At 39.2% G+C, this 20,213-nt stretch overlaps 3 protein-coding genes across 3 annotated transcripts; 2 read left to right on the plus strand and 1 right to left on the minus strand.

The window, feature by feature from the left end:
* Positions 1-224: 224 nt before the first annotated feature.
* LOC126758611 (probable ATP-dependent RNA helicase DHX34) lies at positions 225-6,182 on the plus strand. The gene is made up of 12 exons (XM_050472950.1): positions 225-1,193; positions 1,261-1,627; positions 1,729-1,877; positions 1,940-2,161; positions 2,220-2,417; positions 2,477-2,671; positions 2,743-2,879; positions 4,251-4,844; positions 4,908-5,140; positions 5,204-5,480; positions 5,569-5,690; positions 5,758-6,182. The coding sequence occupies exons 1-12, from the start codon at positions 426-428 to the stop codon at positions 5,946-5,948; spliced, it is 3,453 nt and encodes a 1,150-aa protein (XP_050328907.1). The 5' UTR covers positions 225-425; the 3' UTR covers positions 5,949-6,182.
* A 2,610-nt stretch (positions 6,183-8,792) lies between these two features.
* Positions 8,793-16,684, minus strand: LOC126758143 (5'-3' exoribonuclease 1). The gene is made up of 19 exons (XM_050472217.1): positions 16,534-16,684; positions 16,230-16,346; positions 15,724-16,161; positions 15,200-15,641; positions 14,906-15,135; positions 14,735-14,850; positions 14,478-14,670; positions 14,243-14,416; positions 13,885-14,175; positions 13,556-13,824; positions 13,279-13,429; positions 13,047-13,215; positions 12,758-12,990; positions 12,369-12,683; positions 11,263-11,611; positions 10,202-11,175; positions 9,883-10,125; positions 9,690-9,824; positions 8,793-9,627 (listed from the first exon to the last, which is right to left on the minus strand). The coding sequence occupies exons 2-19, from the start codon at positions 16,302-16,304 to the stop codon at positions 9,562-9,564; spliced, it is 4,863 nt and encodes a 1,620-aa protein (XP_050328174.1). The 5' UTR covers positions 16,305-16,346; positions 16,534-16,684; the 3' UTR covers positions 8,793-9,561.
* Positions 16,685-17,223: 539 nt separating this feature from the next.
* LOC126758609 (segment polarity protein dishevelled) lies at positions 17,224-19,633 on the plus strand. Its single transcript, XM_050472948.1, has one exon. The coding sequence runs from the start codon at positions 17,685-17,687 to the stop codon at positions 19,440-19,442; it is 1,758 nt and encodes a 585-aa protein (XP_050328905.1). The 5' UTR covers positions 17,224-17,684; the 3' UTR covers positions 19,443-19,633.
* The last annotated feature ends 580 nt before the right edge of the window (positions 19,634-20,213 follow it).

The raw sequence follows: 20,213 nt of genomic DNA on the forward strand, positions 1-20,213 counted from the left end.
AAAAACTACAAACTAAGCTGAATTTTTATATAATGAAAAATACTTGTATTTAACATACATATATTAATAAAGTTAATAGTGTCTAATTATTTTTGTTTTTGCAAGAACTTTTTTTTTAATATTTGTTTGTTTAATCTTTTAAGCAATTGCGAATGATTCCATTCATTCACAGTTTAATTGCCGGCTGTTTTATGTTTTCCTCTTCATAAACGTAAACATTTTATATTATCAGTTTTTATTTTGCTCTAACAAAAATGTGTCACAAAAAATATACAAAAGGAATTAATATATATTAAAGATACACATTCACAACAATAAATTTAAGTTTCTCTAACCATCTAACTAGTGTTTCGTTAATATTTTAAGCTATACATACAATTTGGACACATCGCGTAAACGTTCTTCTAAGGATTAGCAGATGAAAAATGTCTAAATCGTCCAAACATTTTAAAAAATCGAGCTCTTTTGGAGAGGAAACCAATTTAATTAATTTTTCATTTTGCGACCACAAGTTTGTCTTCCGGCATTTGCTGGAAGGCAATGACAAACATTCGGCCCCCATTGTAGAGGATGAAACCGATTTTTGGAAATTTGTAAATAAGTATGAAAGTATGTTACGCAGCGCGGGTCAACCAATACTCGGGAAACCCTTATCAGACGCTGAATTAAGTAATCCAGCATCATATCATAAGCTCAAATATATACCATTGCAATTGGAACGCGGCAGTGACTCCGAACAACTCAGACGTGGATGTCACAATAATGATGAACGAATATTCACAAAACTGAAAGCACGACAGTTCCGAGAAATTGTGCTCATCTATCTGGATTTTAAGCAAAAGGAAAGATTTACGAAAATTAAGAAATTACGCCTAGCACAAAAATCGCTACCCATCGCAAATTTCAAGCAAAAAATACAAGCTGAGCTCAAAGAAACACGAGTACTGATTATAGCTGGTGATACAGGTTGTGGAAAGTCCACACAAGTGCCACAGTATTTATATGAATTTGGTTATCGTAGCATAGCGTGCACGCAACCGCGTCGCTTAGCTTGTGTTTCACTGTCCAAACGGGTTGCGCATGAGATGCTTGACGATTATGGCTCCAAAGTTGGTTTTCAAATAAGGTTTGAAAAAAATAAAACAAAAAATACGAATATAGTCTTCATCACTGAAGGGCTACTATTAAGACAAGTAAGCACACATTTTTTTTACATACGTAAGTGGCTCAAAATTAATATTTTAGCATTTATTTTTCTAGTTGGCAGTGGAAGCTAATTTAGAGCAGTATGATGTGCTCATTTTGGATGAAATACACGAACGTAATCTCTTTGGCGACTTTTTGTTGGGTGTCACCAAATGCTTGCTACATGCCAAGCCAGATTTGAAGCTGATACTTATGTCAGCCACTATAAATGTGGAATTGTTTCATAATTACTTTAAGAATGAGGGAGCAGCACTCATTGAGGTGCCAGGCCGATTATATCCGATTAAAACTATTTTTATGCCACCACCAAGTTTGGAACTGAAAGGGGGTGCAAGCGGCAGCAAAACTGCTAAAAGCACGAATCGCTTAGATCCAGCACCTTACATACAAGTGTTAAGTTTGATTGATCAAAAATACCCTAGTGAGTAAAAATTAAAATTGCTATTAACTAAAAAATTATATTTGGATGACATTTCTTTCTACATCGAGTTAACTAATGTCAACATATGTATATATTTTTAGCAACTGAGCGCGGTGATGTCCTAATATTTGTTAGTGGCGTAAACGAAATCACAACGGTTTGCGATGCCGCCAAGGAATACGCTGAGCAAAACTCACATTGGATCATATTACCGCTGCACAGTGGTTTGGCGCTCGCTGATCAAGACAAAGTTAGACTCTTAAATAATAAATAAATATGCATTTTCTAACTGTAATTGCGTTTCATAAATAGGTATTCGACTATGCACCGGACGGCATGCGCAAATGCATAGTGTCCACAAACATTGCAGAAACTTCACTCACAGTCGATGGCGTGCGTTTCGTCATCGATTCTGGGAAAGTGAAGGAAATGAGTTACGATTCGAGTTGTAAAGGCCAACGCTTGAAAGAGTTTTGGGTATCAAAATCCTCAGCCGAACAACGTAAAGGTCGTGCTGGACGCACAGGACCCGGCGTAAGTGTTGAAAAATAAATAAATCACGTATGTAAGTATTTATGTGCGTATTTTGCAGACTTGCTTTCGCCTCTTCTCAGAGAAACAGTACGATACTTTCGAGGCATATCCCACACCAGAAATATTCCGTGTGCCTTTGGAAACGATACTTTTGCAAATGACTTCAATGGGTTTGCCGAATGTGCGTTCGTTCCCGTTTATTGAATCCCCCGAAGAAGAGTGCATTGAGCAAGCCATTTGGTCGCTTAAGCAGCATGTGAGTTTCGTAAATTTTTCCCTAATAAACTATCGACAGTGTGTTGTTTTGCATTATAGAATGCGCTTGCTGTAGATGAAAAGATCACACCACTTGGCAAGTCACTCTCCAATTTACCGGTTGACATTACAATCGGCAAAATGTTGCTTATGGGTTGTGTTTTTCCCGATGTTGAGAAGATTTTAACGCTGGCTGCTATCATGAGCGTGCAGAATCCGTTTACAAATCGCGCCTACACGGATCGCAAGTGTGAGGTTAGTTATTGATACAGTTAGTTAAAATTATAAGATGTTTTTTGTTTTTTAATATTTCATTTGCATCGCAGCAAGAACGCGAGCCTCTTCAGTCCGATCAAGGTGATGTGTTTACCTTACTGTGCGCTTATCACGAGTGGCTGCAATTAAAATGGCATAATGAGAACACCAGAAAATGGTGTCATAAACTTGGTATTGAGGAACAACGGTAAGGGTATTTATTAAGAAAAACAGAATTTTCACTTGTAGAAAATAGTTGAATAGTTTATATGTATATATGTATATATCTCAGCAACTATTTGAGATACCTCAATCCTACTCGGAGAGAGGGTTACATTTTACCTCGAAATGGTAAGGTCGAATATAGTGAAAATAGGTGACTATCACGTCCATCTCTCTGATAACGATATGTATAAGCAGAAACCACCCAGAAAGAGAGGGCTCCGACATTCCCACGACAGCCGGTTCAACGTACCGGAATTGACTCGGATTTTATCTCACCAAGGGCTGTTTTTTCGGCGATCTAAAAAAAAAAAGAACGATCCTGGTAGCGTTGGACTTGCAAAAAGTCTTTGAAACAGTCAGTCACACAGCGCTAGTGCAGGACGTCGAAAAAACTACGGTCCTCCAGAACTGAAGAGGTGCGTTTCACTGCATCCAGGCGATTAGACCCAGACTTATCAGAATACTGCTCTCGGGACTACGACAGGATGCCTCTTGATGTCTCTAATCGAACACCTGCATAGTGAGGCCCGTATGCCCCCAGTAAAGGAGCACAATGAACTCTGTGCTTTCGCAGAAAGCATCCTTGTAGTCACCTGCTTGGAGCGGAACCGCCTCCTAGGAACATCAAGAGGTCATTTCTTAATAACGTCGACGACAATAGACAGTACGCAGACCAGACTTCGGACGCAATTAACTTCCGACAAGCACTGAACGCCATTCCCAGTGGAGCAATCAACACCTTCACCAACTCCCTTTAGGTGAATGTCGTATTTGGAGTCAAACCACCACCCATTGCAGACGAAGAGCTCGAGTTGCCGTGAGAAACGAGAGTGACCCTTGCACAGCTTCGTTCTGAATACAGTAGCAGGTTAAACTCCTACTTATCCAGAATAGACCCTGACCAACCCTGTCGAAACAGCACGTTTCTGGGGCCTTCCTTTGGATGGCGTCGACGACAATTTAGCTAATCCTTACCATCCTAACGGGGATTTGGTACCCGTTACAATAACAACCACATATCTTATAATGGATATCGGTGGTTCTAACAAATGAACGGTTTCTTCGGAGAAAACGACGTGTTCAAATTTTCAGATCGATATCTCAAAAAGTGAGAGAGACAGACGGTCATTTATATATATATACCTTATAAGGTCTCCGATATTTCCTTTTGGGTGTTATAAATTTCGTTGTAAACAATCAGAAAAAGTCCCCTAATAATTTTAAGAAATACAGGGTTGATAGTCCCTGGTCGGATAAAAATATTCGCTATTCCTGTTACATAAGTATACCCGACTTATGCCGATTATTTCATATTCAAAATAATTTTTTACTCAAATCTCCCTTGTCCCCACAGGTTTTATGAGATCACCAAATTGCGCAACCAATTCCAAAATATACTCGAAAGTTGTAACATGACCTGTAAGAATTCGGATGGCGCACCACTGAGCAGCGCTGAGCGTGCGCGCCGTCATGGTGAAGTGCGCCAGCTGAAGGCGATCAAACGCAAACAGAAATACCAAGAACCGCGCAAACGCAAAGTCCTCAAACACAGCGGTTACGGTGCAGGCGATGATGAGTACGACGATGCTGCCGCAGGCGATGACATACGCGACGTGGACTTCCGGCTGCAGCACGATGCTGGCAAATTGGAGGTGCTCTTAAACTCTGCCAAAGGCGACAAACTGCGCGATGTCTTGCTGCTCAAGCTAATCTTAGTCAGCGGCTTCTATCCGCAAATCGCGATTGCTGACGAGTTCAACTACTGCAAAAGTGGCAGTCAACAGTTCTTCCACACATTTCTAAAGCCCTTCATATCCATACATCCGAACGCGTATTTTGCCAAATATTTCGATGTGCTCAAACTGAACGATAGCGACATACTGGACAAGCCAAGCTACTACACGCCGAAGCAGCTACTAAGCACGCGACATCAGGTGTTGTGCTATCAGTAAGCAAAGTCACATATTTCATAAGCGCTCTTTTTAACATTAATCGTTTACTACACTCTTAGAAATTTGCTGGAGACCGCAAAGCCCTATTTGATGAATTGCATACGCATGCCTGCCGCACAGACGCTACTGCTGTTCTCCTATTCGGTGGACACCAATGCATCCGTCACACGCATAGTGTGCGATTCGTGGTTGTGCCTGGAGTTCCCCGTGCCGGAGACGGGCTGTGAGCTGCTGTGCCGCGCCATTAAACTGCGCCGTTTGTGGGCCAAACTGTTGTCACAAAAACTGACCGGTAATCATTCTACACTGCATAATAGACACTGAAATGCTTTCAATAACATCTTTATACACGTAGATTTAGTAAACAATGTGGAGAGCCAAAGTGTAAAGAAGACGAAACACGCCAAAGACGAAGAGTCCGAACTCTGGGAGTCACTCATCGACTTCATAAGCGCAAATGTGAGTTATACGATAAAGCGCTTGCTGCCCGCCGACTTGAAATCGCTTTACACGCAACAAAAAGTTAGTAATTTCGAAGCTTTCGACGTCAATCCGTTCGCTGCCGACTATACGGTGAGCCATAACGAAGAAAAAGGTGGCATAAACGTGCTGGAAAATGTGGTTTATGGTTGGTGAGTGGAAGTAAAATTATATAGCTCAATATATTAGATATTTCGCTGTTGATGTCCTCATTAATATATCCACTACTCGCCAACACAGTCTACAAGAAGTGCAATGGACGCTGGCAATGGAGGCGGAAATGCGTCAACACACGTGGATTTGCAAGACATGCGACACAGAGATGGCGTTGGACACCATAGAGAAATTGTTGCACAAAACAAGTGAGTAAATAATGGAGACAGTAAAATATTTATGTCAAATATTATATTCAATATGTACTGCTTGCAGCTTGCCGCGCCACGAGCTCTTCTACAACAATTAAAAGCGAAGCCGTTTCACCAACGTTGCCTGGCACATCGGGGTCGAGCAAGGGCAGCGCTTACTTCTGCGAGTTCTGCCAAAAGGAATTGCAAAATATGAGTAAAATTGATATTTTGAAGCACAAAAAATATTGCAACAAAACTGATGCGGCGAAGTGAAATGCAAATAAACAGAAAATCAAGAGAACCCGTTAACTTCGACTACACAAAAGCTAAAGGTTACAAAAATATATTTATTTTCCTTTTGATCGGTCAGTTTATATAGCAGCAAACTATATGCTATGGTAGTCCGATCTCAGCAACATGTTTGGAAATTGTATCGTTGTCGTCGGTTTAACTAAATTTCGTGAAGTTATCTTGTCAAATAAAAATGTTTTCCATACAAAGACTTGATTTTCAGCGATGTTGTTGTTGTTGTTGTTGTTGTAACGGTTATCTAATATCTTTGACCCCAAGTACGCCATTCACTGAAAGGATGTCGGTGAAAGTGTTTACTGTGAATGGCGGTCAATGCATGTCTGAAGTCAGTTGCGTCCGAAGGTCCGACGACATTATCATGCAATCATCAGCGTGCGAGGTAATAGAAATTCTCTCTGTTGGTTGAGGGAATTTCGAAGCAATTATACGTAACCACCAATTCTTCTCAATTTGAAATTTTTACCTCGCAACAGTATGGATGATTGCCGACCGCTCAGGTAGTTCATAGTCCGCCTCTTCAACCCCGGAGGGAGCGTAGATTTTTCGATGTCCTCAAGTTGTTGTTGTAGCGGCAGAATTCTGCCGAGTTGATTGTCCTTGGCCGGATGAAAATCGCACGCAGACCCGACTATCGAAGGAAGTAGCTTTGTGTGGTTGACCATGTCAAAGGCCAACGCTACGAGGTTTGTCCCCCCGAAGGGTGAATTTTGGTTGAGGTCATGAACTATCTTTATGACGCTAAGTGATGTGCGCTTTACAGAAGCCAAGTTGGTGGTTTGCTGGACTCAGGTGGTGAGGGGAAGTCGGAAGCAACAAGACCTCAAGTGTCTTCACTTCTGGGGAGAGGAGAGTTATCGAACGATAGGACTCCTCTTTGTTGGCGAGTTCCCAGGTTTCAGTAGCGGCATCACTCTTTTGATTTTCTACACATCGCGTATTTGAAGAGTGGTCAGCGACAGGTTGAGGACCTTGGTGAGGAAGTTTATTCCAGTCGGTGTTATTCCAGCCTAGGTGCTTTAGCATCAGCATGTTTATTTCATCAGGGCCAATGGAATTGGAGGTTTTTGCTTTATTGATGACACTCCGAATCTCCTCATCGGTGAAAGTAAGTAGTGCACAGCCTTATGACATTTTGCGCAGCCGTTGTGTAACACATCATTTGGCTTTATCTACCGAAGGGTGCAGTGTGAATTGCCAGCTAAAATAACTCGCGCACTTCTTCGGGTCTGAAGAGGCATGGCCTTTGAATTGTATTTCATTTCTCTTCGGGTTAGACAAAGTCTTGGCAGTAGTCCAAAGTTTTCTCACATCGGTGGAGAGGTTGCAAGACTTCAGGTGCTCTATCCACTTATGTTGATTTACCATTTCTCGTATCTCAAAATTTATATCTCTGTTGGATATCACAGGGATTGGTATGGCGTCTCGTGCTCACGCTAAAACGTGTTTCGCAATTCCGCAGCTGCGATCACCTTGCGGAATTGACGATCGCAAACGATCACGTCCGAAGAAATTGGTAATGCGGTGAAAGTGTTCTCATAAAATTCTGTGAAGCCGACCCAGTAAGTTTTGCTAAAGTCAACGAAGGTACGGTTATCCACAGAAATAAACATGTGAGGTTTCTGGATGGAGATAATTATGGGCTGTGACCAGAATCAGCATGGATCGCCAGGTAATGCTATTTATCAGACCACCACCAACCCATAATTCTGATATGGGCTTCGTCATTCATTGTGCAGAACGTCGAATTGTCTATCTGTTCCGCCAGCTTTCCACTATCCTCTTTCGACGGGAATGGACCGTAGGGTGAGGGGTGTCTGATGTGTAAGGTTAACTGGGCATACAAAGAGGTGGTTAGAGTCATGTAGGGACTCGTTGCACATATATGTATTTGGTATGTCTGGGGCGATTTCGGAAAAGTGGGAGTTTAACCTGCTACAGAATCAAGAACGAAGCTGCGTAAAGATGAGTTCTGGATTGATTTTGATCGATGAGTATGTAAGGCGGTCTTATAGTGGTTCGATAACGGCGGTACCGACAAATGAGCAACTTTTTAGGGAGATAAAGACGTGTCAGAGTATTTTAGAGATTGCATATATGCAGAGGCACAGACGGGCATGATTAAATCGACTCCGCTCGTTACATCATCTGATCATTCATATTCGTAGTCGGAAAAGTCTTTTCGTATTTTCAATCAAACTTCAACTATTTTTTTTATCTTTATACTACAAAATAAATAAACAAATATGTACCACTTTTTGCCATTTTTCCGCTAGAAACTTATTCCATCAGTGTAAAACTTTCATTAGTGTAAATCGAACTTTCGAAATTTCCAGAACGAAAGCGAGCGATCCATTGTTGTGCTTTACGAACTGAGACAGCATTGTCTCCGTGAACTTCAAAAATTTTATTGGTGGCTTGCGTGGCATTCTTCCATTTTTTCTGTAACTTTATTCCAACTTCCCTGAATTTTATTTTTTTTTTCGTTAAATGAAGCTTAAAATCTCACCTTTCCAGCACTATATGGTATGACACAATGTGATTGTGTGATTCCCACGACAGTCGGGTCTACGTAACCGGAACGGACCCGGATTTTTATCCGGCCAAGGACTGTTAACTTGGCGGATTCTGTCGCTACAACACAATGTGATTAGTAGCACTGGTGATATACGACTGCAACGACATCTATTGACAAAATACGAAAATACTTTTTCGACCACCCAATATATTTAACTTTGAGGGTCTCTGACGTTTTCTTCTGAATGTTACAAAGTTCATGACCCTGTGCAGGGTATAATAAAAACAATATTTGTTATTTTTTGCTGTATGCCCAATTTTTTGTTGTTTGGTTGTTACTATTAATGTACATAATATGGCCAGCTAATACATATACATATATAGTTGTAAGTCTAGGCGCGGCCAATCGCTTCTTTTTAACACTTAACCGTTAAACTAATTACAATAATTAAAATAATTTACATACATGAAGAAGTGTGTGTGTGTGTGTACTTTTTTACAAAATATGAGATTGGGCATGGGGAATACATATATGTATATATATTTATGTATGTATGTATGTATGCATACGTTAGCATTAGTAAAGTTTGTATATCGAATAATTAAGCTTACTTGCGGAATTTTTTTCTTTGCTTTTTTTCTTAAATAGCGCTAGATTTAGATTAATGTAATTATGTGATGCGATTCATCATCGGAAAAAACAATATGCAGCTATACAATAATTTATATATTTAAGCCTACATATGTATGCATATGCAGATGTCCAATAATTTACATGTGAAGCTCGTTGGGAAAACAAACTGAATGGTCAAACAACATGAGATACTCCAAATTTAACTCTAGCAACTAGCAATTAAACGTAAAACAATTTTGCGAAATTTGTAGGACTTAAAAATGCGCTGCATATAATTTTCCTCTTTTTTTGTGATTTTCGAAATTTTTTAATTTTAAATTTTTTTGTATTTTTTTATATATTTTTTTTTATAAAAAGGTATGGATGTGTTCCACAGCTATTTGATCAACAATAGCTGCCTCTATAGTTTCACACAAAGAAAATAGCTCACTGAGCGTTGTCAAAACGTGCACCGATCTTGGGGACGCGCGGCGAACGTTTTCTTCTCGGCTGCTGCAAAGGCAAGAAATTTAGTGAGTGAAGAACAAGAAAAAAGCAAAAACAAAATTAAATACCTCAGCTTTAGCGCTGCAGCCCTCATTCTTGGCGGTACTAGTTGCTTCTGTGCTGCTTTGCTCCGGCAGCTGTTGCGCATTTTGTGGCAGATTCTGCGTGTTTGATGCTTCGGACATGATTTGCAATTTGCTCAACTGCAAGCAGTGTTTGAATATAGAAAATCTGATTTTTTTTAGAGAATTATTAACTTACATTTTGCTGCAGCGCCTCCACGTTGGCCTTCTTGGTGTTTATGGGTGCGCCTTTGACGGCGCTGACGGTGCGCTGGCGCTCTTGGTGCGGCGTAGGCTGTTGCGGTGATGCCGGGACGTGCGCTTGTGCCTGCTGATGGGCGTTGCCGCGCAGCACCTGCAGCGGTATGAAGGCGCTTCGCGCATGACCCATGTTCTCCGGTGTGGCGTTAGGTAGGGGCTTTTCATTAATCGGATGGATCATCTAAAGGAAGCAAAAAAAAAAACGTAGGAATAAAAATTAGATGTCTGTCGGTGAGAAAATGTCGTAAGCAGCTTACTTGGAAGGGCAGCAGCGGCGGGTGTGGCGGTGTGTGCTGCTGCATTGGGTACACTGGCGCATGAAGCATCTTTGGTGGATAGCAGCCACCACCCATGTTGTTGTAGTGTGTTGGCGGCGGTGGTGGCATCGGCTGGCCAGGCAGCCTATTGACGGCTCCGTAAGGTATCAGCGGTGGAGCCAATTGTGGTGGCTGTTGTTGCTGTTGCTGTAGTGGGAAAATGGGCTGCAGCGGTCGGTTGAGCGCTTGATAATGTTGCCGCCTATTTGGTGGCAGTTGTTGTGCTTGCTGCGCATCGCTGCGCCAACCAGCCGGCGGTTGAGGTAACTGTTTCTTCAACGGTTGCGGGCCGTCGCTCTTGCCCTTTTGATTCGTTTGCGGCTGCACAGTGGCTGGGTTCAAACCGACACCGAGCAGGCTCTTCAACGCTTGCGTGCCCGCTTGACAATCGCTCGCTTCGCTTACATTCGCCGTTTTCGGGGCGGCTGTTCGGTTGCCGAGTAGTAACTTTTGCATTAGCTGCTCTTGTGGATTCTCCGATTTCGCCGTTGTATATTCGCCTTTTGTCGTCGAATCAATTACTTTGCTTTGGATTTTGCCATTCCTTTGCTCCGCATTGGCCAGCGCTAATTCTTTCGCCACCGTGTGCTTCACTTTGGTTTCCGCCGCTGGCATCCAGAAGTCATCGGCGTCAATTGCACCGCCACCACCGGCACGTTTATATGTGCTTTGCGCGGGCAACAATGCCTTCGGCGGCTCGGCTCTCGGTTGCAGTATGCTAATTTTCGCATTATTACTGCTGCTAGGCTCGTTGGAGCCGCTCGGTTCACTTGGCTCGCTCGACTGTTGTGGCGTCAGCTGCTGTTGTTGTTGTTTTTGTGTTTGTGCAAAGCCATTGTGATTGTTCTGCACATCTCTGTCTTCGTTTGGTAATTGATTCGGCTTCGTGTCCTGCATTTCGTTTTGTTTGTTATCTATCATATGGGGGGAAGAGAGAAAACATAAAAGGTGTGAAGTAGAATATATACAAATATAAAGTAAAAAAAAAATCTGTCACTCACCTTGTGCGAAAATGAGCAACAACGCCGACTCCGATACCCTGTAAACGCGCTCCTCGGCAATACCGTACACATCGTTGCCGCTCGGCAGATGCTTATCGAAGAGTATCTCATAGAATATGTCTACGGACTTCACACATTCCATGCGCACTGGGTTCGGATCGGTTATCGGATACACGCCGATTACGGTGCCCTTTGCACCTAGCGGTACCATGTAGGTGGTCTTCACCACCACCACACGATCGAATAATTTCACAGGTCGTTTGGGCTTGTAGATATTTGCCAGCGTTACGTCAGGTTTGAGCAGCAGGTGGGGCTTCACTTGCAGCTTTACAGTCTTCACAGGTAAAGTCTAGAAACAAGAATAAAAATAAAATTAAAAAAATCAAAATTAAATACAGAAAAAAAAAAAAATTTCAAAAAAAATTAAATTAAAAAATTAAAAAAAATAAATAAAAAAAAGTTTTATTAAAATTAAAAATAAAATTAAAAATAAAATCAAAATTAAATCAAAAACAAATTAAAAATAAAATTATAAAACAAATCAAAAATTAAATTAAAAGAAAAATCAGAAATAAATTAAAAAAAAAATAAATTTAAAAAAAATAAAATTAAAAAAACAATAAAATAAAAAAAAAATTAAATTAAAATTAAAACGAAATAACATAAAAAAAGTTTTATTAAAGAAAATTAAAAAATAAAATTATAAAACAAATCAAAAATTAAATTAAAAGAAAAAATCAGAAATAAAATAAAAAAAATCAAAAATTTTTTAATTAAAAAAAAAATCAAAAATTGTTTAATTAAACAAAAAATCAAAATAAAATAAAAAAAAAATCAAAATAAAATTATAAAACAAAACAAAATTAAAAAACAAATCAAAAATAGAATTGAAAAATAAAATAAAATCAAAAATAAAAAAGACAAAAAAAATTAAAAAACAAATCAAAAATAAATACAAAAAAGTGTACAGGGTGGCAAAATTTTAAATTCAAAAATTGTGGATTAAAAATTGGATTTTTCATTTTTGATTCCAACATCTTGGATTAAAAATTTAATTTTTGTATACAAAATCTTAAATCCCATTTTTATTTTTTTCCATGTAATACCTTTAATTGTTCGATGGCGTCCAGCACGCTCTCAACGGCTTCCTTCTCCATTGTTTGTGAACCACATAAACGTCTGTCTGCCTTTACATGTTCTTGGCTTTTTAGCCACGTGATAATCTCATCTAATTTATGCTCACCGACTTCTTCGGGGAAGAGATCTTCTTCAAAGCAGAATTCATTGCGCTCCGAGGAGCGACTTAAGTAATCAAAAACCATGGGATACTTTAAATAATACTCTTGTATCAGTGATATGGCTTTGGATGAATAAAACCACTGATTGTTTATGCGACGGCAATAGCCTGCGCGCTCTTCTTGCTGCAAAGAAAAACAATAAAATTAAAATCATACTAAATAATAATGAGCTTCTTTACTCTAACACACACACATACCTGCTTGGGAAATTTAAGCTGCAAGCCAATATTGACCTTAGACACATTCTCCGGCAATTCCTTTCGCCGCGCGCCCGCCACCACCAAAACCGTGCCAGTCACGCGACCAAGACAACGCATTTGTACACTAACTGTGGTGGCAACTTGGAAGGAATTCACGTAGTCACGCTCCAATTTGTGTTGCAAGAGCCGTGCGGCCGTGAAATCAGGCTCGGGGAGTACCGTTATATTTACTGTAATTAAAATTATTAAATAAATGAACAAAATCATGTTATAAGCGTTGTTATACCTTTCAAACGACCACATTCATATACGAGCATGGGATTAAGTACAGTGCCTTCGCTACCAAAGTAAGGACTGCCTAAGAAGAACACTGTACTGTCGGTAGGAAAGAAGTTCTCCACCTTTTTGGGCTGCGTCACCACGCTTTTTTGTACAGCAATCTCAGAAACTACAGCCTGCGAATAAATAACGGTATAGCTTAAAAAATATTTAAGGACAACAACAAATTTTAAACTAACCTGCGCCGGATAGGCGGTCACCGAATAGCCCCAGGCATCGTTGACGATGATCTTGCCTTGATTGCCACAAACGCAAGTGGTGCCTATGTGTACGCGCACATGCACCAGCACCGAAAAGTCGTCCAATTCAATGCCCATGCGTGTGCTGAGGCTGGAGGAGGGGAAAAAAAAACAAAAATATATAAATCATAGTTAATTATAATAAGTCAAGTAGTTTGGGCACAAGCAAGCATATTTAAGCACTTACTGGGTACCCGTCACAACAACAACAACTTACTGTTCCTGTGCCGTCTTCATGTGGATTTGAAATAGCCTTGGTTCCATGTCTTTTATGCCTTCGGCGTCAATGTATTTTTCCCTGTTGGATATGCCAACTACTTTGGATTTGATCAAATGCGGCCAGCCAGTATAAACGACTTGATTCAAATACTTTTCAGCAACAGTGTAAATATCATCTAATCCCTTGCGCATATGTGGCTTCAGTATTAGATTTTCGCTGCGACTTGGTTGCTCGAAAACGCGTACGCGCGCAAATTTCAACTCGAACTATGTAAGAAATGGCATTAATGGACAATATATAAAAAGTAACAGTTAAACTCAACATACGTCGTATTTCAGATGCTTCATGGTCGGAAAGCCAGGGAAGAAGACTGTACGTGCGGCATTTGGCAGCTCCACACATACAGTCTTGTCGGACGGCACAGCGATTTCTTTCGACCAAATCTGCTGTTCGGTGCAGAACACACTATATAACGGTCTTAACGAGAATATACCGGGCGCGCTGCCTTGCGATTCCGGATGGTAATCGTACTGTTGCATTGGACCATGACGATTTCGCTTCATTTCGGCTGGTGTGAGATTTTTTTCGCAAGCTCTCATTGCATCTAGCAAACGTTTCTAAGAATATGCATATATTAAAATTTAATTAGTAAGTATAAACTAGTAACATGTGTGCGTTGCTTACTTCGTCAATGAATGGTATTAGGACGACCGCTTCCCATTCGTGTTTCTTGCCATTTAAATCGGTTTCGAAGTCTTTTGGATAAAACTCGAGCAACTCGCTGGTGGTGCTGGTCATTAGTTCACGGTATGCTTCCGGCAACAAGTCCTTGCTAGCGGCTGGTAGCACAGCTAAGAGCTTTATATAAATTGCAGTTAAATTTTTGTTTTGTATTTTCTCATTTGTGTGGTTAACTTACCTGTTCGAATGGCAGGAACGGTTCACCCAAATTAAACTTAATTCTATAGTCTTTAAAGTTTTTCAGGTCACTGATAAACGGTGCATAATGATGGGGATAATACCAATCCCATGACTGCACACCTCTGTAGTAGTAGTCCAAAATCCATTGTAGTGCGGTTATGTAACAAATAGCTTGCTCACGCTTTGATTCACTATAATTTGTAAAATTTATTATATATTTTTATATCATTACCACCATTATAATCATGTATTTACCAATTCATATCGTTTTGATTCAACTTATTCATATAATAATTGCGTTTATAAGTCTCAAACTCATCCGCCAAGTGTTGTTCTTCATCGGACAAATCTTCATTGTCGTCTTCTAAAAACTGTAAAAAAAGCAATTATTAAAAAATAGTTATTGGAATTGCTTCGTGTGCTCACCTGTCTGCTGCTCTCAATTAGATCAGCGAGATCAGCATCTTGATTGTCCAACGTTATCTCATTTACATCAAAATCGAATGCTTCATCTATGCCGTTTTTAGTTTGTTTGGCTTCGAAATATTTCAAATCTGCGTGATTTTCCTGAAATATTTCGTATTCGACATTCGAAAGTTCGGCGAAATATTTCTCCAAACGCTCCAAATTTAATTTTCCCTTCACATTAATGTTGCCTAAAAATAGTACAATTAATTAATTTAAAAGGAAAATTCATAAAAAAAAATGTTATGCTGTTACCTCCAAGCGTTGGGTAAACTTTGATATAGGTCTTATATAATAACGGCAACGCATTTGAAGAGATATGCATACACGGCAAATGTGGTATAAAATCATTGCCCACAAGGAATCCCATCAGTACCCAGTCATCGATAAGATTTGATATGTTAAAATTGTCATAATTTTTCTTTAATTCGTCAAATTCCAGCTCTAGATATTCACGCAACAATCCTAAATGTAGTAGGAAAAAGCGCGTCTCCTCAACAGAAGCTTGCTTTGTCTTACGTCCGAATTTTACTTCTTCGCGCAATACTACGAAATGGAGCTCGTGCGTACATTGTCCCAAAATAATTAAATCTGCATCCAATCCATAGAGGCAGTGGCGCGTATTCGGATCATAGTCTTTTTGTGATTTGAGGTATCGAATGTAATCCATTATTTTATGTTCTCCCTCGCCTGGTGCCTAAAATGTTATTATATATTTAAATATATACACATACGTATTTGAGTAAATTAAACGTTATACAAAATATAACTCGACCTACATCATGCCCACTCAGTATAACACGGCACTTTTGCCATAATGGATCTGAACTGATTTTACTCTTTATGAAATAGCGCAGTGCCTCTTGCAGACGCACCATAAATTCGGTGCCAGGCGTAATGCAGTTGCTATCAAAGCGTTCAGTTTCACGCACTTCACCGCGACTTTTGGCTTTCGCTTCTAATATTTCAGCATCTTTGGCAGAGCGAAAACGCCGACTGCGCTGTTGATTCATTTTAGCGCGAGGGGCTACGCCGTCAACGGCCATAAAAAATAGCTTTTGTGGCTTAATTAGAAAGAATAACTTATCGATGTAATTAAAAATGTCTTTAAACATGTTTTCCTCTGTAATAGTAAAGTGAAAGTTGCTGTCATCAGGATGTGAACATGTATGTATAATTCCGTTCATGTCAAGATAAAGATTGTCAAAATCCGGAATCTGGAGGAGAAATTCAAAAACATTTATTTGATAATTGCCTTAAAACATAGTAAAAATTTAACACTTACACTTTGTTCTCTTGCCAACTCACTCAGGCAAGGGTAACGTTCGCTGATGTAGCGGAAAAATTTTGGTACTCCCATATTTACAGTTTTTTTCCAGAGGTCACAGTCACAGCCCACAAACTATATTATAAAAATAAGATTTTTAAATTGTACAATATCAAAACATTCACTTTTTTTCAAAACAGTATAAACACCAATTTTAGTGGTGTCCTTCAATTATTCTGCATCCAACAAGATTTGCAATCTGTTGGTTTGTTGTTGTGCTTCTTGAAAATATTTCCACGCGCTAACAATAAAAAAAACATACCAAAACAGGGAATTATACAATTCTAGTTCCTAACAACTTTCACTGTTTGTTGAATACAAATAATTGCGGAATTTATGCAATGTATTCTAATTTAATCACTATAAAAACAAGTGAACTAAGACCAACTTTTTTGCACCATTTGTTGCAATGAAAAGCAAATAAAAACGAAAAATTTGGCAATTTATTCAATTCAAAGTCCCGTTCGATTTAGAAGAATACACATGGTTGCATTTCCTAACGGTGGTTGTAAAGTGATGCCATTAAAAATATCAGAAGAATTATAAACAGATATATATATAAATTAATGCCAAAATTTTAATAAAATTACTACATGTAATAAAAATCAATCAATTAGACTTCAAACAAATATTTTTTTCAAAAAACACACAATTATTATAAAGCCTGTATTGAAATTTGCATATAACACGACTCCGAAAAAGTGGGATTTTCGCCGATCGTGATTTGTAAAAATTCGATAAAAATTTAGTTTATTAAATATATTACATAATAAAAAGTATTTATATATAAATATACAAATTTTTCATAGATACGTTTTAGAAATTTAGTATTAAAAATATTTATATTATTGGTATTAGATGCCAGTGCATTAAAAATTCCAACACTGCTTCCAGGGTATTGCACGAAGTATACCGTGAACTTATCATCCACACATGTGGATTTCAAATTCGGAATGTCAAATAGTTTTGCTGCTTTTTCGCTGTCTGCGTATTTTTTCCAGTAATTAATTAGTAAAAAAGTACTTGTAAACAAAAAGAAAATCAGTTTTTATTAATTTTAGAGAATAAGTTAAACATTTCGTATACGATCTGTGTTATATGTGAAGAAGAAAAGTAAAAACGTCGCTATTTTAAGCTAAAAAACATGCTCCGACGCGAGCAACGCCTTCGGTGAACAGCAGCGGAGGAGCAGCGCCCAAGCCCCACTGTTAACCCAACCCAAAAGAAAAAAATTCTTGAAACTTCGTCGGGGTATTAAAATGCTATGTATTGATGCAAATTAATGTTATAGCAAAAACAATAAGAGTGTATGAAAACAATTATTCTTGAAATATAAAGTGATACGGAAACAAAACAAATAAATAAATTTAGCACTTATCGAATTTATAAAACACATACACACACAACAACAAAATGGACGCAGATAAGAATAGTCATGAAACAAAAGTCATCTATCACATTGATGACGAGACTACCCCTTATTTGGTGAAAATTCCCATACCCTCGGCGCAGGTTACACTAAAGGACTTCAAAATGGTGCTCAATAAACAAAATAACAACTACAAATATTTCTTTAAATCTATGGATGCGGATTTTGGTGTGGTAAAAGAGGAAATTGCTGATGACTCCACTATATTGCCTTGTTTCAATGGGCGAGTAGTTTCTTGGCTGGTTTCAGCTGACGGTACAAATCAGTCTGATAACTGTTCGGAGTTGCCAGTAAGCGAATGTGAGGTGCGTCCAAATATGCGTGGTGCTCAACAACAGAAAATCGGTGGTGGAGGAGGAGTTGTCGGTGGCATGATGGGTGTAGGCATGTCTTCTATGGGAGTTGGTGGTGGCGGAGGTGGAGGCATGGGTGTAGGTTTAGCGAATACTGGCGTTATAACAAATCCGATGATGCAACATACTCTTACATATCAATCTGCTTCAGTGCTCTCAAGTGATTTGGATTCGACCAGCCTGTTTGGCACTGAATCTGAAATAACACTTGATCGTGACATGACCGACTACAGCAGCGTTCAAAGACTGCAGGTGCGTAAAAAACCACAAAGGCGTAAAAAACGTGCTCCAAGTATGTCACGCACATCCAGTTATTCATCGATAACTGACTCGACAATGTCGTTGAATATCATCACCGTATCCATAAACATGGAGGCGGTTAATTTCCTGGGTATTTCGATTGTGGGCCAATCGAATCGTGGCGGCGATGGTGGAATATATGTCGGAAGCATAATGAAGGGCGGCGCTGTAGCGTTAGATGGTCGCATTGAACCAGGCGATATGATACTGCAAGTAAACGAAGTAAACTTTGAAAACATGACCAATGATGAGGCTGTTCGTGTGCTGCGTGAGGTTGTACAGAAGCCTGGTCCCATCAAATTGGTTGTAGCTAAATGCTGGGATCCAAATCCAAAAGGCTACTTTACCATACCCCGAACTGAGCCGGTTCGTCCCATCGATCCGGGCGCATGGGTGGCACACACTCAGGCATTGACTGCACACGATAGTATTATTCCCGATATACCAGAGCCGATCAAAGAGCGTTTGGATCAAAATAATTTGGAGGAAATTGTAAAAGCCATGACAAAGCCTGATAGTGGTTTAGAAATAAGAGATCGAATGTGGCTGAAAATAACCATACCGAAGGCATTCATTGGTGCCGATGCCGTTAATTGGGTACTAGAGAATGTTGAAGATGTGCAAGATCGCCGTGAAGCACGTCGTATCGTATCGGCAATGCTACGTAACAACTATATTAAACATACCGTTAACAAGCTGACATTTTCTGAGCAGTGCTATTATGTCGTTAATGAAGATCGTAATACACATTGCCGTTCAAATATCAGTCATGCCGATACGGAAAGTATTACAAGCGACATTGGACCTCTGCCGAATCCTCCAATCTATATGCCATACTCAGCCACCTATAATCCCAGTCACGGTTATCAGCCCATACAATATGGATTAACAGAGCGACACATCTCTTCCGGTTCGAGTAGTTCGGATGTGTTGACGAGCAAGGATATATCAGCATCGCAAAGCGACATCACATCGGTTATACACCAGACCAACCAAATGACCATCGCTCATGGCTCAAATAAATCTTCCGGTTCGTCGAATCGTGGCACCAACGAACAGGATGCGTCGGTTTTTAATTACGTACTGTAGAAATTGCAATGAAATTGTGTTTATTCTTTTTATATACAAGTACATACACACATAATTATACATAAATACATTACATGCATACATACATAATTTTGGATAAAATTTGGAGAATTTAGTAACCACAATGATAATAAAAATAATTAAATACCACATAACGATAACCATAAAGTAAATAAAATAATAAAAACATATAGTTTTGACTTATTATTTAATATATTCTCATGGTTTGTAGAATTGAGGGAATATTTCAGATATGTAAGACTCTATCGATGCCAAAGTGAATAGTGGAAAATATACCATTAATTGTTTAATTCAAAGCGACATCCACTAATACATTTATTACAAAATTTCATTAAATTAAAAGTTAATGGTACTTTAAAAATGGTAAATAATTCCAGCTTTCTGATTTCTTATACATATGTATGTAAGTATAAATATTTCAATCGTACGAATGCATAAATTATATTTTTTTTATATTTTTATAGGCTCATTTATATTTTACACCTGGTCTTTCCAACTTAGTAGATGTCTTCCTCTTCCTTTGCTCCTCCCGACGGGTACTGCGTCGAATACTCTCGAAGCTGGAGTATTTTCATCCATTCGGACTACATGACTTAGCCAGCGTAGCCGCTGTCTCTAAACTACTGTCTAACTATGTAAACGTTGACGTATAGCTCATCGTTCCATCGGCTGCAGTATTCGCCGTTGCCAATACGCAAATGATCATAAATCTTTCATAGAACCCTTCTTTCGAAAACTTGTAACGCCGAC

The sequence above is a fragment of the Bactrocera neohumeralis genome, chromosome 5, assembly GCF_024586455.1.
Source record: "Bactrocera neohumeralis isolate Rockhampton chromosome 5, APGP_CSIRO_Bneo_wtdbg2-racon-allhic-juicebox.fasta_v2, whole genome shotgun sequence".
NCBI lineage: Eukaryota > Metazoa > Arthropoda > Insecta > Diptera > Tephritidae > Bactrocera > Bactrocera neohumeralis.